Below are 18,966 nucleotides of genomic sequence, written 5' to 3' on the forward strand. Positions count from 1 at the left end.
GGCCTGCCTGGAGGTGGTCACTGACTGTCCCTGGTGCTCTTGGCAGAGTGGGGCCCCCTGGAGAGACTCTCCTCGCCCTTAGGAAGGGCTCTGATTCCAGACCTGGGCCAAGAGCTTGGAGTCCCTGAGGAGCTCTGTGGGCACAAGGGCGGATGGGGGTCTGTGACCTCGGCTGTTGCCACCGACCCCTCACTTCTCACGACTCTGTCCCCATCCTCACTTCCTCTGTCTCTCCCTCCCTCCCTCCTCCTTCTCTCTGTGGCTCTTTGTCCATCTGTCTCCATCTGTCTCTCTCCGTGTGTGGTTCCTGCCCCCCTCGCACCATTGCTGCCCCTCTCCTCCATCGCATGCTCTCTCCTTTGTGCCAATGCAGGCGTGCTGGTCACCATGACAACAGAGACAGGCCCAGATTCTGAGGTGAAGAAGGCCCAGGAGGAGGCCCCACAGCAGCCTGAGGCAGCCGCCGCAGCTACTACCCCTGTGACCCCCGCAGGCCACGGCCATCCCGAGGCCAACTCCAATGAGAAGCATCCGCCCCATCAGGACACTCGGCCTGCAGAACAGGTGTGTGCCTGAGAGCAGGGGATCCCTCTTCCTGCCCAGCCAGTCCTCCAGAAGGGAGGCAAGAAGGAAACTGAGATGTATTATTGACCCATGACATGCCAAGCACTGTGCAGGGGGCACAGTGTTCATTTCTGTAATTAATTCTCTGAGACCTAAGAAGGTAGCTATTGATTTCCCCATTTTACACTTGGGGAAACAGAGCCTCAGCAGGATGAAGTGAGTTACCCAAAGTCACATTGCTATAAAGTGACAGGAGTGCAAGTTAGATCTAGATCTGATTTTGAAAATCGGTGTTCTTTCAACCTTATTTTCCTATCCCCCAAGGCTGTCCATTCTAGCGGGGCAAGCCCAGGGTGACTGCAGAGCCAAATTCATCACCCTAAAAAGAGACAGGGGACTTGGGGGTTCATCTACACATTGAATTCACACCTCCCCTAATTCAGAACTGGACCAGAGAGGGCAGGGACTTGGCCAAGGTCATTGAGGGTGTCAGTGACAGAGTTAGGACTAGTGGGCAGGGCTCTGACCTTTCCCTCCACTAGATCAGTCCCAGCCTCATGCTAGACCCAGTGACAGACCAAGGAGGAGGAGACCATGTCCTGATCACTCGTGCACTGTTCTAGGCGGATAGGACAGCTCTGGCCTCTGGGTTTGGTTTTTGTGGGATGCTCCCGCCTGCAGGGGAGCAGTGGACCCCTCGTATGAGCCCACCCATTGTACGCAGAAGCTCTGGCTGTCTTCCTGCACACACCCACCATAGACCATGGTCACCTGGGGGGTCTTAGAGGGCAGTGGCTCTCATTTTGGGGTCTGTCTGAGTCCCAGCTGCATCCTTATTGCATCTCATTTGGATGCAAGGCTATGGTTTCTAGCCTGCTGACTAAACCCTTCCCTTGGTTGGACCTGCAGAGCCTAGACATGGAGGAGAAGGACTTCGGGGAGGCCGATGGCCTGTCAGAGAGGACCACGCCCAGCAAGGCCCAGAAATCGCCCCAGAAGATCGCCAAGAAATACAAGAGTGCCGTCTGCCGAGTCACTCTGCTCGATGCCTCTGAGTATGAGTGTGAGGTGGAGGTAGGGAGCACCATAGGCCCCGTCCTCGGTCGACCGTCCTCAGAGCCAGGACAGGCCTCTGTGCGCATTCAGCCTGGGCCAAGCCAGAGGGCATACACTCTTCATGGAGGCCTGGACCGACTGCCGCGTCCTGGGGAGATGACCCGGCCAGCCCTCCTTTGCACAGATGGTGGCACTGAGGCCCGCAGAGGGCTCTTCTGATGGCAGATAGTGTTAGGCGAGGCACAGGGCTGGTGCCAGGAAAAGGCTTCTCAGGGTGGCTGTACCTCGGCAAGGAGTCACCGTTTTGGGGCTGATCTGTAGCCTGGTAGGACCTGGGCTCTCTCACCCAGCAGACACTGAGGTTTCAACCAGAATCATTTTCATGTATATAATGGGTGTGGAGAAGGGTTCTACCTGTGAAGCACCCTATCCAGGGCACCAGGACAAACTGGTCACTCGAGGCTTCCATGTTGAGGTGTCCCCCAGGCATAGGGAGGTGGCCCATTGGAAGGACCCTCCCCCCCCAGGCTGTGGAGACACCCTGTGGCATGGCTCTGGCCCACAGTGGGTGGCTGGGCAGACACCTCCTCTCTGGGGTCAGCCCTCCTGGTCCCACATGGAGCATCTCCTTTTCCTGTACAGGCTGGAACTCCTACCCGAATTCTGAGCTCTCACTCACCCTCTTCGAGGTTCTGCCCTGGTCCAGGCACCATTCCTGGCCCATCCATGTGTATGGAAGAGTCCAGAGGGTGGCCTTACTGCTGAGAGTTACAGGACCCACCTCCCTTTCTCCCCCGATCCCTGGTCTTAAGGGACTGACTTCTGAGGCCTGGGAGGCTGGCTCTGTTGTCTTTGCCGGGTTGGGTTTTTTTTTTTTTTTTTTTAATGTTTATTTCTTCCATAGAAAGGTTGCAGGGTGGACACCTTGCCTACTCCTGGGCAAAACAAAGGGATATCTTCTCCCTCTTTCCTTCTGCCCATGGTGGCCCCAAGGTGCTGTTTCAGCTGCCCTAGAAGAGTGTAAGGGTTTGGCCGAGGCCACTCTCTCTGAAGGTCTCCTCCAGGCCCAGGAATCCCTTGGTTTCCCAGCTGCTCCCCACGGTCAGGCCTGGTGCCATTCCCCAGTGACCTAGCCAGACCTTGCAGGGACCTCACCCGCTCCCTGGAGTCTGCTGCCTCTTTGGGTAGTGACTGCTTCACACGCCCCCTGCCCCGTGATCCCTTTATTGATGTTCATCCTCACCCCTGTGGGTTTGGGGTACCCAGCCAGGTTCTGGGCTTTGTCCTTCTGAATCCTCAGGCCCAGATGGTGTTCAGAGAGGTACCACGCCTTGCTGATGGGAGTTGGGGGGAGAAGGTGGCTCAAACAGTGCTGCTTGCAACTGAGGCTGATTTAGACTCTGTGAGCCCCTGTGGAACCTCACTTGCTGCCTGGGTAGAGGTGATGCTCCCCTAGTGTAAGAGGAGGGGCCAGGGGAGGAGAGTCACGCTGTGACCCTGAGTCCCAGGCCCTCCCCTCCTCCCCTGCCCATGTCCCTCACATGTCAGGTGGCTTGTCTCTTCCTCTCACACTCAAAACTCAGACTTTTGGTTTTCTGCTCCTTGGGTCCAACTTAGCCTGTTTCTCCTAATCACTGTACAGGAAGGAAAAATCAGTCACTGCCCCACCCCACTCTGGCTTTCCCCCAAGCAGGTCTGGGTTCTAGGAGGACCCCAGGAGGGCTTGGAAGAAGGCAGTTGATGGGCTAGGCATTAGTGTCCCCCCAGGATTCCTTAGGACTTGGAGAGCAGAGCCAGGTGGGTGGCAGGAGTGCTGAGATCCTCCCCAGATGCTGGAAACCTCCTGTGGGTTTTCATGTCGCCCTGGTGGAGCCTGGGGCATCTCCCCGCCCCACCCTGAGGTGTGTTCCGGCCTCACGGCAGCTGTGCTCTTCTCTTCAGAAACACGGCCGGGGCCAGGTGCTGTTTGACCTGGTCTGTGAGCACCTCAACCTCCTGGAGAAGGACTACTTTGGCCTGACCTTCTGTGATGCCGACAGCCAGAAGGTACCTGGGCTGGGGAGCGGGGCTGGCTGGAAGGCCTGCCCTAGGTGGGTGGGTTGGGGGAGCTCTTCCCTTAGGCGCCCATTGGCCTGGCCACATCCCATGGCTTCCATCAGTCCTCAGATCTTCATTAGGTACCTTCTGTCTGCACGCCTCCAGGGTTCAGCCTGCCCTGTCCATCCTCAGTTCTCTGTCTCCCCTGTGCCCCTGTCCTTCCTTGGGGGCCTGCAAGTCAGCCCCAGATGGGTATCTGGAGAGCCGTGGCATGGCTTCCTGTGGGAGCTGAGGCACTCACCCCCAGCCCCTCTTCCCCCGCCTTGGGAAGCTCCTGCCTGAGTTTCCTTCCTCCCACCAATCCCAGTGCAGCTGCATTACCCGTTTACCGTGCTGCCTCCAAGCAATGCCAGGCCCAGGGCCCTGGGTGCCAAACCCTGAGTGAAGCCAGGCCTCATTCCCTCACCTCCCAGTCCCAGGGGAAAGGACCCAGATAGCTCAGCCAGGGAAGGGTGTTCCTAGCTAAGGGGCTGTTGGCAGGCCGTTTCAGGACGTTTCTCTCTCCTAGCCCTACCCAAGTCCCCTCCTTCATCTCCCTCTAAAGAGCTCTATCTTCTCCTACAGAACTGGCTGGACCCCTCCAAGGAAATCAAGAAGCAGATCCGGAGTGAGTGACTTGCTGTGGTTGGAACTGGTAGTGGAAGGTGGAGGGGGGGCTCCAGGCCTCGAGGGCCCTAGTTGTGCTGCTCCTTCCTCCTTTGGGAAGTGCGTTCGGACACATGAGTTCATTTGCTGTGTGTGGCAGATCTTGGGGAAGGCAGGGTATTGTTTTAGAGAAGAGGAGCCTGAGGCCTGGACAAGAGGAGTCACCCAGCAGGTTAGCAGAGGGATCACAGCTGCCTTCCGGATGGCAGCCCTAGAAAGGACCTGCAGAGTCATCTAGGACAAGGGGACAAACCGATGGCCTCAAAACAGCCACCCTTCTGTCCAGGGCCAGTGCCGGCTTCGGTGATCAGTGACCTTTGACTCAGCTCAGAATCCTTGTCCCCACAGTACTCTAGGCCACCGCCAACTGAGAGGAGTGAATGTGTCCTGTGTTTAATGATGGGTGACTGAGGCCCAGAAAGAGGCAGTTATTTACCCAAGATCACAGAGTGGGGTATGGGCCGCGCCAGGTCTTGAGCCCTGGCCTCCCGGCACCATCCTGCACTCTTTTCAAGGCCTGGGTTGAAGACAGATGAGCAGGCCAAAAACCTGTCTTTTCTGGCCCAGAGGAAAAAAAGGCATGTTGGGAGGGGCGGGGCAGCCTTCAAACGCCAGAAGGGGGAGGTAGGTGGCCTCAGCCAGGGGGCATGCAGTGAGTGGGGACTTGGAGCCTAGAGGCAGCGATGCCTCCACTGGGGGCTCCTCCCCTTGGCTGTGCTTGGGCTTCCTGGTCCCCTGGCTGGAAAGCTATAGCCAAGCCTGTTGCCGTGACAGCAGGCAGCTGGGCCTAGGGATGCCAGCTGACTATGCAGGAGGGGGCTTGAGGGATGCTTCCTGTAGCCTCCTGTCAGTTGGAAATAAAGAGGCAGGCTCACGGACAGAGCCCCCTTCTCTGGGGCCAACAGGATCCTAGACCTGGCCTTTATGCTGTCCCCAGGAACCCCAGCCCAGCTGGGAGGCCTGGCTCTCATGCCTGAAAGAATCAGAACCCACTCAGTGGCTGAGAGTGTTTGAGAAGGACCAGGACCTTAGAAAAGGGAAGCTGCTGACAGAATCTTTGGGTCTCGGCTCCCTCCCCAGGGCAAGAAGTGATCCCCTCGGGTTATGAAGAAGCAGGGCTTCCTCCTTTATTTAGTAAAGCCACAGTCTCTGTTCCTACCCCTGCAGTTTCCACCCATTCACCCCAGTTCTGGCTTCTGGGGCCCCCACAGAGCAATTTTTTACCCACTTTCTTTTTTTTTTTTTTTTTTTTTTGCGGTACGCAGGCCTCTCACTGTTGTGGCCTCTCACACTGCGGAGCACAGGCTCCGGACGCGCAGGCCCAGCGGCCATGGCCCACGGGCCCAGCCGCTCCACAGCACGTGGGATCTTCCCGGACCGGGGCACGAACCCGTGTCCCCTGCATCGGCAGTCGGACTCCCAACCACTGCGTCACCAGGGAAGCCCCTACCCACTTTCTTGATTTGTGACAACTCCAACCTTCTGAAGGTGGCACCTGAGTCCTTATGTCCTGGCCTTCAGAGTTGGGTATATTTCCTCCCGAATCTCAGGGCCCATCACCTAGGGCACTGGGGGCAATTTCTCCACCTCTCTGGACTCCCACATCTCCCTAGCAAGTGGATTAGTGATTACTGCCTCACTAGGTGGGGATGAAGTTTCAATAATGTGAGTGTGGACAACAGCCAGCACATAGTAGTTGCTTCACATAGTAGGAGGCAATCTGGTGTGATGGTTAAAAGGACAGACGTGGGAAGTAGACTGCCTGGATTTGAATCCTGACTCCATCACTGCTGCTCGTGTTATTTAATTGCTCTGTGCCTCATCATCTGTAAAGTGGGGGTAACCCTTATCTTTAGGGTTGTTGTGAGGATTAAATGAGTTATTAGGTGTTCAACACCTAAAAGGTGCCTGCCCACAGTAACACCCAGTTTGTATTAGCCACTATTATTATTATTAATTATTACCATTATTCTCTCGCTCTCTTTTTTTCTTGGCTGTGCTGTGCGGCTTGTGGGATCTCAGCTCCCCGGCCAGGGATTGAACCCGGGCCATGGCAGTGAAAACCCGGAATCCTAACAACTAGGCCATCAGGGAACTCCCCCATTATTATTCTTGAGACAGGGAAAGTTTCCCCTTGAGGCTACTGTTTCCAAGGAGTCAGCTGCAGTCAGGAGTCTAGGTTGTGGAGTCATATGATCAGAGGCTAGACCTGTTTTCTATCGCTAACTAGCTGGGTGATCCTGGGAGAATGACTTAACCTCTCAAAACCTTCCTCTGTTAAAAGGAAAGTCTACCTCAGGGTCACTATAAAGATTAAATTCCAAAAACACGTGTATAGTTCTTAGCAAGCCAAGCGACCAGCACTTAGTAAGTGTTGGAGACATGACAGCTGTAGGGTGAAGATGATGATGCCTTCAGGGACAAGGATGGTAGTGATGGCATGGCCTCCCGCCCTTCATGTCCACAGCCCTGCCCTGGATGGGCCTCTCTTGCTCACTTTGTCAGAGGTCCCTTTAGAGCATGGAGCCCAAAATGTCCCAGGGGTGGTCTGACCATTGTTCTGGATTATGGCCTTTCATCAAGGCCTCCTCCCTGCCCCCTCTTCTTAAGTGGTCATCCCTCTTCTTGGTTTGCAGAGCTTGTTTCCAGCTGAAACCTCAGCGTTTATTTTTCTCTGCCTTGTAAATGTGTACCATTGATTTTTCATATCTAAACGTGGAGGTTAACATTTATCCCTGTGAAACGTTCTTGTTACTTTTAGCCCATTATATTTGCTTTTGGGTCTTATTTATAATCCAATTCTGCCATCTGAGATGGAGTCAACATTATATAGGGCAGAGTTTTGCAACATGTTTTCTGAGAAACTTTAATCTGGAAGGATGTCCTGTGACAAATAGATGCAACAGGTCAAATGGATTTTGGGAACTCTTGAATACACGTCCCCCTTCAAGAGGTGCAATGCACAGTAGCAGAGTGAGGACTCTGAGGAGTCCAAAGTTAGGAAACCTGTTTAATGTGGTATTTTCTAGATTAATTATCTTCCCATTAATGTCCTGGGGCACAGACTTTGGTGTAGAGGGAAGAGCATGGGCTCTGGATCCAGGTGGCCTGGGTCTGAACCTCAGCACTGCCACTTCCTAGCTTGTGACCTTGGACTGGCCACTTGACTGTCTGGGCCTCACTGTCCTCATTTGCAAAATGGGGATAATCATAAGACTTACTTACAGGGATATTGTGAGGTTTAATGAAGCAACGTTTGTAAAGTAATTAACAGCATGCCTGGCATGCACCATTGTTTTTTTTCTTTCTACCTTCCTTCCCACTGCTAGTTCACAAGTCTGTTAATCTAGGCTTCAGTCTCCTCATCTGTCAAGTGGAAATAATGTGCCAGCTTCTCTTATTGGATTGTCCTAAGATGATTGTTATGGGAAGACTGAAAAATTGCCCATGGCATGGTGCATCTGGGCCACCCACGGGGCAGATGGGGCCTCTCTGATCTCTCCCCTATCTTCTCCTCTCAGGCAGCCCCTGGAATTTTGCCTTCACAGTCAAGTTCTACCCCCCTGACCCTGCCCAGCTGACAGAAGACATCACAAGGTGAGGGCTGGGGAAGGGTGGTGGTGGAGGGGGCTGAACACAGAGCCCTGGGAGACACAAGGTGGTATATGGGTACATGATGGCAGGTACAAACCCAGATGCCTACTGAAGCCAGGCAGACAGCATCAACAAGGGAAGCCAACTCAGTGCAAGAGAAAGTGATGCAAACAGAGTGGTCGATGGCAACTGACCCTTGACTTCAGAGGGGGAGGTGTCATGGGGAACAGTGAGGCTCAGTGTGAATTCAAGAGGACAGATGCCGCTTAAAACAGCTGCTGTTCTGCTCGGGCAGTCACTGCCATGTGGGAATCAGGCCTGATAGTTGGAGTGAAGCTAGAGATTTGAGAGTAAAAACCACACTTTTTAAATATTGGCAACTAATTTAAACTCTTAAAAAGCATGGTGTGGGCCATCTCTGGGTAGGATAAACCAGACATGTCTGAAGGCTGATGTGCTGGCTGGACTGCCAGGTTTTAACTTTGGGGATAGGAGGGATAAGAACACAGGTGCCTTTGCAAGTGGGAGTTCGGTCCTGTGTGCTACTCTGTGCACATGGCAGGCGTGTGGGAGTCAAATGAGGCATGTGACCACCCCAGGGAGGCAAGCCCAGGCTGCTGGGGTGAACGTGGATTGTAGGTGCAGGCCTTGTGCCTCAGTGCCAGTAGATAACAAGGCTTAACGATTAGAAGGGGGTGCAAAGCATCTCTCAGGATGAGAGCTTCCATGGGGCTCATCCTGCCTCTGAAATCCAAAACAGGGAGGGACCTTTCTCTTTATCTAAGCCCCTTCCAAAGAGATAGTCTTACTTTACAATATCCTGGGGCTGTGTCATCCTTGTGCTGGGCCCTAAACACCCACCAACCATAGGATGTGGCTTGGAGTTATTCCTACAGCAGGAGAGGGAACTACTAAGCCATCCTCTGTCTCCCATTGGGTCCCTCCTTAATCTCTGCCGTTTGCCAGGCAATGGGCCAAGGTCAAGATAAGGACTCTGGCCTTGGGAGATAAAACAGATATCCCTGGAATAGATCAGACCTGAGACCTTGGCCTCATTAGCCCTGCTCTAATCCCTGAGGTCAGCTTGGGGCCAAGGTGGCAGCAACAGGGTCTAAACTTCATTCCCGAAAGGGCTGAGAGCTTTAGACCAATACAGCCCCCATCCCCTGGTCTTGCCCACTGGTACCTCTCCTCTTTGTTCTGGTCCCTGGACATTGGGCCTCTAGGGACACCAGGAAGGAAGTTAGCCCTGCCCGGTGTGGCTGGCCTCAGAGGATGGGGTGGTAGTAGCAGCTGATTTAGTCAAAAATATTTAGAACCCAACTTAACTGGTCAGAATGACAAAGTGACTGAAATGAAAGACTGATCAGTGTGTTTGGTAATGATTTCTGAATTTGGAGACTTTTGAATGATATGCTTATAAGCTCACACTCGATGCCTGTAATGTTTGAGCTGCTGCTGATTCTGAGCCTCTGCCGTGGCTCTGAGCACACACTGAGGCCGCATGTATTGTACTTTTGGCCAGAGCTTCAGTTCTGACTGCAAAATAATTGTCGTGGAGCAGTAAAAACTGTACTAAGTAAAAGCCACTTAAAAGGAAAAGAAGCAAGTAATTGGGAAAAAAATGGTGAAACATAGCAAAGTGCGCAAGGAGGCATTGTAGGCTGAGCATGAACTGGAATATTAAAAAAAAAAATACACAGTAACTTAAAAAGCAATAAAAAGTGCTTTGAAATGGTTCTAAAAATTGTAAAATCATCCAAGTGCGCATGAAAGTTATAAAAAAAATCATGGCCTAGTGGTTGGAAATGTTTCTTTTAAACCAATTTGGACAATTCATTTAGAGCTGGAGCCAAATAAAAAAGTTTTGAGAAAACACTGGCAAACAGGCTTGTCCAGACAGTGGAATATGGTGCAGAAGTTAAAATGAATAAAGTCAGGTCACGTGTGCTGACATGGGAAGGGCTCTAAGGCACATAGTTGGGAGTGAAAAAGCAAGCTGTGTGGTCAGATATAGCATTTGATAGCATTTACATGGTAAAAACACCCATGAACCAAAACCACATGCATTTTTAAAAATTTATTTTATTGAAGTGTAGTTGATTTACAATGTTGTGTTAATTTCTGCTGTACAGAAAATGATTCAGTTATATATACATATTCTTTTTCATATTCTTTTCCATTATGGTTTATTATAGGATATTGAGTATCGTTCCCTGTGCTATACAGTAGGACCTTGTTGTGTATCCATTCTATGTCTAATAGTTTGCATCTACCGACCCCAAACTCCCAGTCCATCTCTCCCCCACCCCCTCTCCCCTTTGGCAACCACAAGTCTGTCCTCTATGTCTGTGAGTCTGTTTCTGTTTCATAGATAAGTTCATTTGTGTCATATTTTAGATTCCACATGTAAGTGATATCATGTGGTATTTCTTTCTGTTTCTGACTTACTTCACTTAGTATGACAATCTCTAGTTGCATCCATGTTGCTGTAAATGGCAATATTTCATTCTTTTTATGGCTGAGCAATATTCCATTGTATATATGTACCACATCTTCTTTATCCACTCATCTGTCGATGGACATTTAGGTTGCTTCCATGTCTTGGCTAACGTAAATAGTGCTGCTGTGAACATAAGGGTGCATGTATCTTTTCTAATTACAGTTTTTTTCTGGATATATGCCCAGGAGTGGGATTGCTGGATCATATGGCAACTGTATTTTTAGTTTTTTGAGGAACTTCCGTACTGTTTTCCATAGTGGCTGCACCAATTTACATTCCCACCAACAGTGTAGGAGGGTTCCCTTTTTTCCACACCCTCTCCAGCATTTGTTATTTGCAGACTTTTTAATGATGGCCATTCTGACCGGTGTGAGGTGGTACCTCATTGTAGTATTGATTTGCATTTCTCTAATATTTACTGATGATGAGCATCTTTTCATGTGCCTATTTGCCATCTATACATCATTTTGGAGAAATGTCTATTTAGGTCTTCTGCCCATTTTTTGATTGGGTTGTTTTGGTTTTTTTGTTATTGAGTTGTATGAGCTGTTTGTGTATTTTGGAAATTAAACCCTTGTTGATTACATCATTTGCAAATATTTTCTCCCAGTCTGTAGGTTGTCTTTTTGTTTTGCTTATGGTTTCCTTAGTTGTGCAAAAGCTTGTAAGTTTGTTTAGATTCCATTTGTTTACTTTTGATTTTATTTCTATTGCCTTGGGAGACTGACCTAAGAAAATGTTGGTACGATTTATGTCAGAATGTTTTGCCTATGTTCACTTCTAGGAATTGTATGGTGTCCTGTCTTATATTTAAGTCTTTAAGCCATTTTGGGTTTATTTTTGTGTATGGTGTGAGGGTGTGTTCTAACTTCATTGGTTTACATGCAGCTGTTCAACTTTCCCAACACCACTTGCTGAAGAGACTGTCTTTTCCCCATTGCATGTTCTTGCCTCCTTTGTCGAAGATTAATTGACCATAGGTGTGTGGGTGTATTTCTGGGCTCTCTATTCTGTTCCATTGATCCATGTGTCTGTTTTTGTGCCAATATCATGCTGCTTTGATTACTGTAGCTTTGTAGTATTGTCTGAAATCTGGGAGGGTTATGCTTCCTGCTTTGTTCTTTTTTTAAATTTTTATTTATTTATTTATTTTTGGCTGCATTGAGTCTTCATTGCGCCATACGGGCTTCTCATTGCAGTGTCTTCTCTTGTTGTGGAGCACGGGCGGGCTTCAGTAGTTGTGGCTCATGGGCTGTAGAGTGTAGGCTCAGTAGTTGTGGCACATGGGCTTAGTTGCTCCGCAGCAGGTGGGATCTCCCCAGACCAGGGCTCTAACCCGTGTCCCCTGCACTGGCAGGTGGATTCTTAACCACTGCGCCACCAGGGAAGTCCTTCCTGCTTTGTTCTTTTTCCTCAGGATTACTTTGGCAATTCTGGGTCTTTTATGGTTCCATATAAATTTTAGGATTATTTATTCTAGTTCTGTGAAAAATGTCATGGGTAATTTGATAGGGATTGCATTAAATCTGTAGATTGTTTTGGGTAGTATGGCCATTTTAACAATGTTAATTCTTCTAATCCAAGAGCACAGGATATCTTTCCATTTCTTTGAATCATCTTCAGTTTCCTTTATTAATGTTTTATAGTTCTCAGCATATAAATCTTTTACCTCCTTGGTCAGGTTTATTCCTAAGTATTTTATTTTATTTTTGATGTTATTTTAAAAGGGATTTTTTCAGCAATAATGGAGCTCCTGCATGTAGAGGATTGGTAACTTGTTCCATGGTGGCAAGAAAGAAGTCTTTTTTTTCTTGCTGTATAATGTTTCAGTTTTAATAATTTTGAAGCACTTGGATGCATTCAGAAATTAAAAATAAAAACCATAGATTAAAAAAATAAATAAAAATGATTTTTTTTTACATTTCCTTTCTGATAGTTTATTGTTAAGTGTAAAGAAATGTAACCAATTTCTGTATGTTAATCTTGTATCCTGCTGTCTTGCTGAATTCATTTGTCAGTTCTAGCAGTTTTTGTGTGGCGTCTTTAGGGCTTTCTATATATAGTATCTTGTCGTCTGCGTATAATGACAATTTTACCTCTTCCCTACCAATTTGGGTGCCTTTTATTTCTTTTTCCTGACTGATTGCTGTAGCAAGGACTTGAAATACTATGTTGAATAGAAGTGGTGAGAGTGGGTATCCTTGTCTTGTTCCAGATTTTAGCGAGAAGGCTTTCAGCTTTCACTGTTGAGTATTATATTGGCTATGGGTTTGTCATAAGTAGCTTTTATTATGTTGCGATATGTTCCCTCTATATGCACTTTCATAAGAGTTTTTTTTTATAAGAGTTTTTATCATGAATCTATGTTGAATTTTATCAAATGCTTTTTCTACATCCATGGAGATGATCATGTGAAAACCACCTGCATTTCTTACGTCCATGGAGGAAAAAGGTCTAAACACCACAGGGATAACAGGAGTGACCTCTGGGGGAGGGAGTTAGGACTGAGAATGGACATCAAGAGGAAATTTAGAATTATCTCTAAAGTTTACATTTTTCCCACAATAAGAGTATATTAATGGTATAATTAAAAATACATCACATTTTAAAAAAATGGTTAAACCAGCAAAGCAGTCCTAATTTAGCTTGAAAATGAGTTAGAAATTGAAAATGTTCCTATAGTAGGAAAAATCCCTCAAACTTAGAAATGAACAAAAATGCTTAACGTTGCACGAAATGTTACATAACCATCTTCTAGGATACACCCAAAGTATTAACACACGACGTGCCAGTGTCTGGGAACATTCCTCTTCTGTTGTGCTGAGCGTTGATCAGTTGGTGCTGATGGACCGGTGGGCAGCTGTGCTTGGGGGAATCTAGGGAGGGAGTGGCCCCCGTGCCCATGCCAGCTCTCCCCTATGTCCAGATACTACCTGTGCCTGCAGCTGCGGGCGGACATCATCACGGGCCGCCTGCCCTGCTCCTTCGTCACGCATGCCCTGCTGGGCTCCTATGCCGTGCAGGCTGAGCTGGGCGACTATGATGCCGAGGAGCATGTGGGCAACTATGTCAGCGAGCTCCGCTTCGCCCCTAACCAGACCCGGGAGCTGGAAGAAAGGATCATGGAGTTGCACAAGACGTACAGGTGAGAGGGCCTCCGCCCAGGCCTCCCCTTGCTCCTTGCCCTGTTGGCCAGAACCTTCCTGGCTAGGCCACCGGATCGTATGCTGTAAGTGCCCCACCTGGCTCTGCCGCTAACGTGAGGTGTGTCTGAGAGCACATCATCTCATCAGATGGGAATGATGGTAACTTGCTCTGTGACCTTAAATGACTGCTTGGGACTTGAGGTTCTTAAGCTCTTGTACTGGTGTGGTAGTTCCCTGTCCTTGGCCTCTGAGAATCGGTCTCTTTAACTGCCAACTGGAGATGATAATAATGATTGTGTGTCCCTGGGTAAGTGTCCTGATGGCTCCGGGCATAAAGTTCAAAAGTTTACATTCTAAAGCCAGACCGCCTGGTTCACCTTTTGGCTCACCTTTTGGCTCTGTCTCTTTCTAACCAGGGGATCTTGGGCTGGTCATTTCACTTGCCTGTACTTTAGTTTCCTCATTTGTTTAATGGGGGCACTAATAAAACCTATGCTGTAGGGTCCTGGAGGGGCTAAATGGTGCATATTAGAGACACACTGCATGGTGGCTATTATTGTTGCTCTGTGATTTGAGGGGTTGAGTAGTTGATTGTGCAGTGGAAAGCAGCTTGTGCCAGGAGTTAGAAGATAGCTAACTAGTTGTGTGATTATGGGCTGGGTATTTAACCCATCAGCCCCATTTTTTACCTGTATTTGTAAGGACTTAGATTATCAGTGTTTCTCAACTACTGGTATTCGGGGCAGGAGAATTCACTGTGCAGGATGTTTGGCATCCCTGGGCCCCAGGCATTAAATGCCCATAACACCCCCCCAGTCATTGTAACAACCAAAATGCATCCCCCATTTCCAAATCCCTGCCGTGAGGGCGATACCCGCTCCCTGGGGGGACCCTTGGAACTAAATGATCCTTTTAAGCTGGAAGTACTTTGGATTCTAAGTCCAGGCTTGTCAGGGGAACCCAATGTGATAAATGACGTGGAAGTGCATTGTAAACTGTAAAGTGCTATGCATGTGGGAGGGGGTATGGTGATATTATCACATTGCTAATAAGGATGGAGGGAATGAGGAGGGTTGTGTCCTGGGGAGAGAGGCCATCTGGAGAGAGGCCCAGGTCCAGAGGTGGAGGAGGGATCATGTACGTGGGGAAGAAAGCCTGCTGGGGTGTGATGGGACACGAGGTCTGGGTGGCAGATGTGTCTCTCAGAGACTTGCACACCAACTCTGATTGGCTAGTAACAGCTGCTGTTGTATTGTGTTGAGCAGGATACTGAAACCGTGCAGCCGGTTAGCAGTGTCTGCCTGGGCTCTTCGTCCTCCCTGTTGTAGGCAGCAAGGTGTGTTAGGGATTCACAAGACTCCTAATAATTCAGAGAGGGAAGTTCAGATCAATATGGGCTGGAGAAGTCCTAACGGCCATCCCTTCAGCTGTAACAGCTCTTTTCACTTAAAGCAGATTGACTTCCAGTGTCCAGGTATCCTGCACAAAAGCTCCCCGAGGTAGACAGAGCACAGGAAACTGAGGCTATGAGACAGATGTGAGCGAAGTGGCTGGGAACATGAACCATGGAGCCACATTGTCTGGATTCAAATCCTGGCTTTGCTACGTAATAGCTGTGTGCCCTTAGGCAAGTTATTCAACCTCTCTGTGCCATAGTTTCCTCATCTATAAAGTGGGAATAGTGATATCTACCTTATAGTGCTTTATGAGGATTCAAATGAATTAATACATGTAAAGTGCTTGGAACAGTAACCAGCATGTAGTACTCAATAAATGTTACTCAGTAAATGCTGTGAGAGTGTACAGTTTCCTGGCCGCCAAAGCCAAGAAGGAACTTGATGAATTACATAACTCTTCTTTTCAGAAAGGAGAGAGATTCCTCCTTTCCTCAAGGGTGATTAAGTGGTTTCTGATACAAAATTCCGCAAAAAATAACCTTTGTGGGTAATAATTTAGGAGCCCCGGGTGATAATGATAAGCAATGTCATCCACAGTGGTTTCACTGTCGTGAAGAAACAGAACTTATGGCTCCCATTTAATCCAGTGGCAGAATGAGGCAAAAATCCGGACTCCCGGCTGAGGCCTTGAACGCTTCCTGGAGAAAATAAGGCTGGACCTGAGCTTTGGCAGGAGATGAGAGTTCAGTGGACTGAAGCGGGGGCTAGGGGGGCACTATCCGGCCCTGAGAGCAGAGGTGAGGGACCGGGGAGGCCCAGCCACACTCCTGCTCCAGAAGGCTTGCCTTCCTGGAATCACAGGTTCTGATCGCGGTCCTCTTCGGCTGGCAGGACTCAGGCCTTGGTCCTTCCATCAGCCACCAGCGATCACTTTCTTTCCCTTAGGGGCATGACCCCAGGAGAAGCAGAAATCCACTTCCTGGAGAACGCCAAGAAGCTTTCTATGTACGGAGTAGACCTGCACCATGCCAAGGTATTGCTGGGTGCCAGGGTTCCCCTAGGTTCTGGGGGGTGCTTCTGAGGAACTCCCAGGGCCTTCTGGAGGGCTTGGTGTGCCAGACCCTGTGTTACCTCCAACCTGAAGCCTTTTCTCTTCTCATTTCTCATAACTTGACGTTCCATAACCCTTTATTTCCCCATGACCCTTATTATTTTCTCCTTGTATTACATTTATTTATGAATCTGTCTGTGCCACCGCTAGATGGGGAGCTTCATGAGGGAAAGACATAGGCCTTAACTTATTTCTGTATCCTGAGCATATAGCATATGACCTAGTATGCATAGGTACCCCTAACTGTTTGCTGGGTGAATGAATGATTGAGTGATTGATAGAGAAAATGATTGAACCAGTGAGTGGGTGAATAAAGGACAAAATGAATGAACAAATGGCTCTGTGAGGGATTGGTCAGTGGGGCTCCAGCATGGATGCTCAAACCCTGCTCCTGAGGGCTCATTACAAGCAGAGCTCAGAATGGGGTTTCGGGGTCATTCCACGGTCCCTTCTCACACAGGACTCTGAGGGCATCGACATCATGTTAGGAGTCTGTGCCAATGGCCTGCTCATCTACCGGGACCGGCTGAGGATCAACCGCTTCGCCTGGCCCAAGATTCTCAAGATCTCCTACAAGAGGAGTAACTTCTACATCAAGATCCGGCCTGGGGAGGTGAGCCTGCCTTGGGAATCCCTTCTTCACCAGGATCAAGTAAAATGGAGGGGACCCCGGCAGCTGGGCCTGGGTTTTTTCCTACCCAGGATACATGGATGGAGGTGCTGGGTGCTGGGTAGGGAGACAGTCCTCTTTTGCTGGGGCTCTCTACATAGACTTTGCACTTTAGGTATGTGCCTGCACACACACACACACACACACACACACACACACACACACGGGAGTATACGCATAAAGAAAACCACATATATTCAGGTTATACCGATCAGGGAATGTATGTCCATGTCCTTGATTTGCTTACATGTGGTACTCAGATGAAGATACACACAGACACACGACTACACACACATGCAAACATGAGTATGCCCACCCTCCACATCCCGCCCATCACAAAGTCCACTTGGTTCTACCTCTAGAATAAATGCGAGCCCGTCTGCTTCTGTCCCTCTGTCCACTGCACCAGCCACCGTCTCTCCCCTCCATCCCTACACTGTCCTTCTCACTGGTCTCCCGGCCTCCACTGCCACTCCAGGCCATTTTCCTCCTAGCTGCTGGAGAGAGCTTAAAAGTCTCTTGCATCAGTTCATGTCAAACCCACCCCACTCCCACTCCTCACTTGAACCTTCTGAGAGCTCTCCTTAGCTCTTGGACTCAAGTCCTAACTCTGTCTGGCCACCTGCCTCTCCCAGGTGCCTCTGCCCCGCTGCCCCGCGCCCACGGGCACTCCAGCCCCTTCACCCTTCTCCAAGATCCTTGAATAAGCAAACTCTTTCCTGCCCGAGCCCTTTGCATTTGATGTTCCCTCCACCTGAAATCCTCTGCCCCGCCTTCTCACATAGCTTTGGTTCCTTTCCCATCCTCCAGTTCTCTGCTCAGAGATCCCCTGTGTAGAGGGCATTCCCTGATCACCCTTTCTAAAGTAGCACCCGACCCCTGCCCCCCGCGCCTGCGCAGGCATTCCTTGTCACATCACACATCTCTATCCATTCCTTTGTGCCCTTATCAGTATCTGAGATGAGCTTGTTTACCCATGTATCATCACTCCCCACCCCCCCAACCAAGAATCTTCTGTCTTGGTCACCCTGGTGTCTCTGTTGCTTATCTCTGGACCTGTCACTGAGTAAGGGCTTAATCCAGCTGATTGATTAAATGAATGAATAAATGAACGCACAGGCCAGAGTCATACAGGCCTGAGAAAGAGGTTCAGAAAGGATGGACTGGTGGTGAGAGTGGGCCCAGGCCTTGCTTCTGACCCGCCCTCCCTGGTTTTGCAGTATGAGCAGTTTGAGAGCACGATTGGCTTTAAGCTCCCAAATCACCGGTCAGCCAAGAGACTGTGGAAGGTCTGCATTGAGCACCATACGTTCTTCCGGTGAGCCTGCCCCTGGGGTGTGGTAACGGGCTGAGGCCGAGGCTGTGAGTGGATGTGGGTGACGGCTGTTTTTTGTCAGTAGGAGGAGTTAGTAGGGACTCTAGGAAAGCCCTCCTCCTCCTCTTTCCCCAAGTCTCTCACCTTCTGGACCACTTAGAGTTGTCGTAGGTGGTGGGACAGCGGGACGGAAGGCCAGCTGTGGTCCAGCCTTGGGTCTGGCGTTGCGCGTCTGATCCTTTCTCCTTGCCTCCGTCCCTCCCCTGCAGGCTGGTGTCCCCCGAGCCCCCACCCAAGGGCTTCCTGGTGATGGGCTCCAAATTTCGGTATAGTGGGAGGACCCAGGCACAGACCCGCCAGGCCAGCGCCCTCATCGACCGGCCCGCGCCCTTCTTTGAGCGTTCCTCCAGCAAACGGTACACCATGTCCCGCAGCCTTGACGGAGGTATGCCCCACGCTGGAGGTGGCGGGGAGAGTGGCGTGTAGAGGGGGGTGGGAGCATGCCGGGTCCTGTAGAATGAGCAGTGGAGGCGGTGAACACATCACAGTTGATTTGCACCAGGCATGGTGGCCCCAGAGCACTGCTGCATCTGGGGACTCACGGTGGGTTAGTCAAGCCTACGGTACCACTTCTGCTGGAATGTGACACTGACACTGTGGGCTTCTCACAACTTCCCTGAGTTGTGGCCTTTTGGGGTCCCAGGTTCAGCCATATGGTTTTCTGGGCCCCCTTCCCAAGAAGCTTAGCAGTTCACAGCTTGTCACCATTTTGGAATGATATATTGTAACTGCGGTGTGGAGCTAGTGATGCCTTACTGGAGGCGAAGGAGTTGTTTCCAATCATTTTTTTGGTTCCACTGGGCTCTGG

The 18,966-nt window shown here is 49.8% G+C and overlaps 1 protein-coding gene across 1 annotated transcript in view; it reads left to right on the forward strand.

The window, feature by feature from the left end:
- Positions 1-387: 387 nt before the first annotated feature.
- Positions 388-18,966, forward strand: part of EPB41L1 (erythrocyte membrane protein band 4.1 like 1) — a gene marked incomplete at both ends in the record, with an annotated part of 58,806 nt that continues 40,227 nt past the window's right edge. The window contains 10 exons of the mRNA XM_079719092.1: positions 388-564; positions 1,474-1,638; positions 3,562-3,666; positions 4,282-4,324; positions 7,884-7,959; positions 13,386-13,604; positions 15,948-16,035; positions 16,574-16,726; positions 18,004-18,101; positions 18,368-18,543. Coding sequence (XP_079575218.1) covers positions 388-564; positions 1,474-1,638; positions 3,562-3,666; positions 4,282-4,324; positions 7,884-7,959; positions 13,386-13,604; positions 15,948-16,035; positions 16,574-16,726; positions 18,004-18,101; positions 18,368-18,543 — 1,300 coding nt within the window. The remainder of the gene's footprint in view (positions 565-1,473; positions 1,639-3,561; positions 3,667-4,281; positions 4,325-7,883; positions 7,960-13,385; positions 13,605-15,947; positions 16,036-16,573; positions 16,727-18,003; positions 18,102-18,367; positions 18,544-18,966) is intronic.

This window comes from Hyperoodon ampullatus (genome assembly GCF_949752795.1).
Source record: "Hyperoodon ampullatus genome assembly, chromosome: 14".
Lineage (NCBI taxonomy): Eukaryota > Metazoa > Chordata > Mammalia > Artiodactyla > Ziphiidae > Hyperoodon > Hyperoodon ampullatus.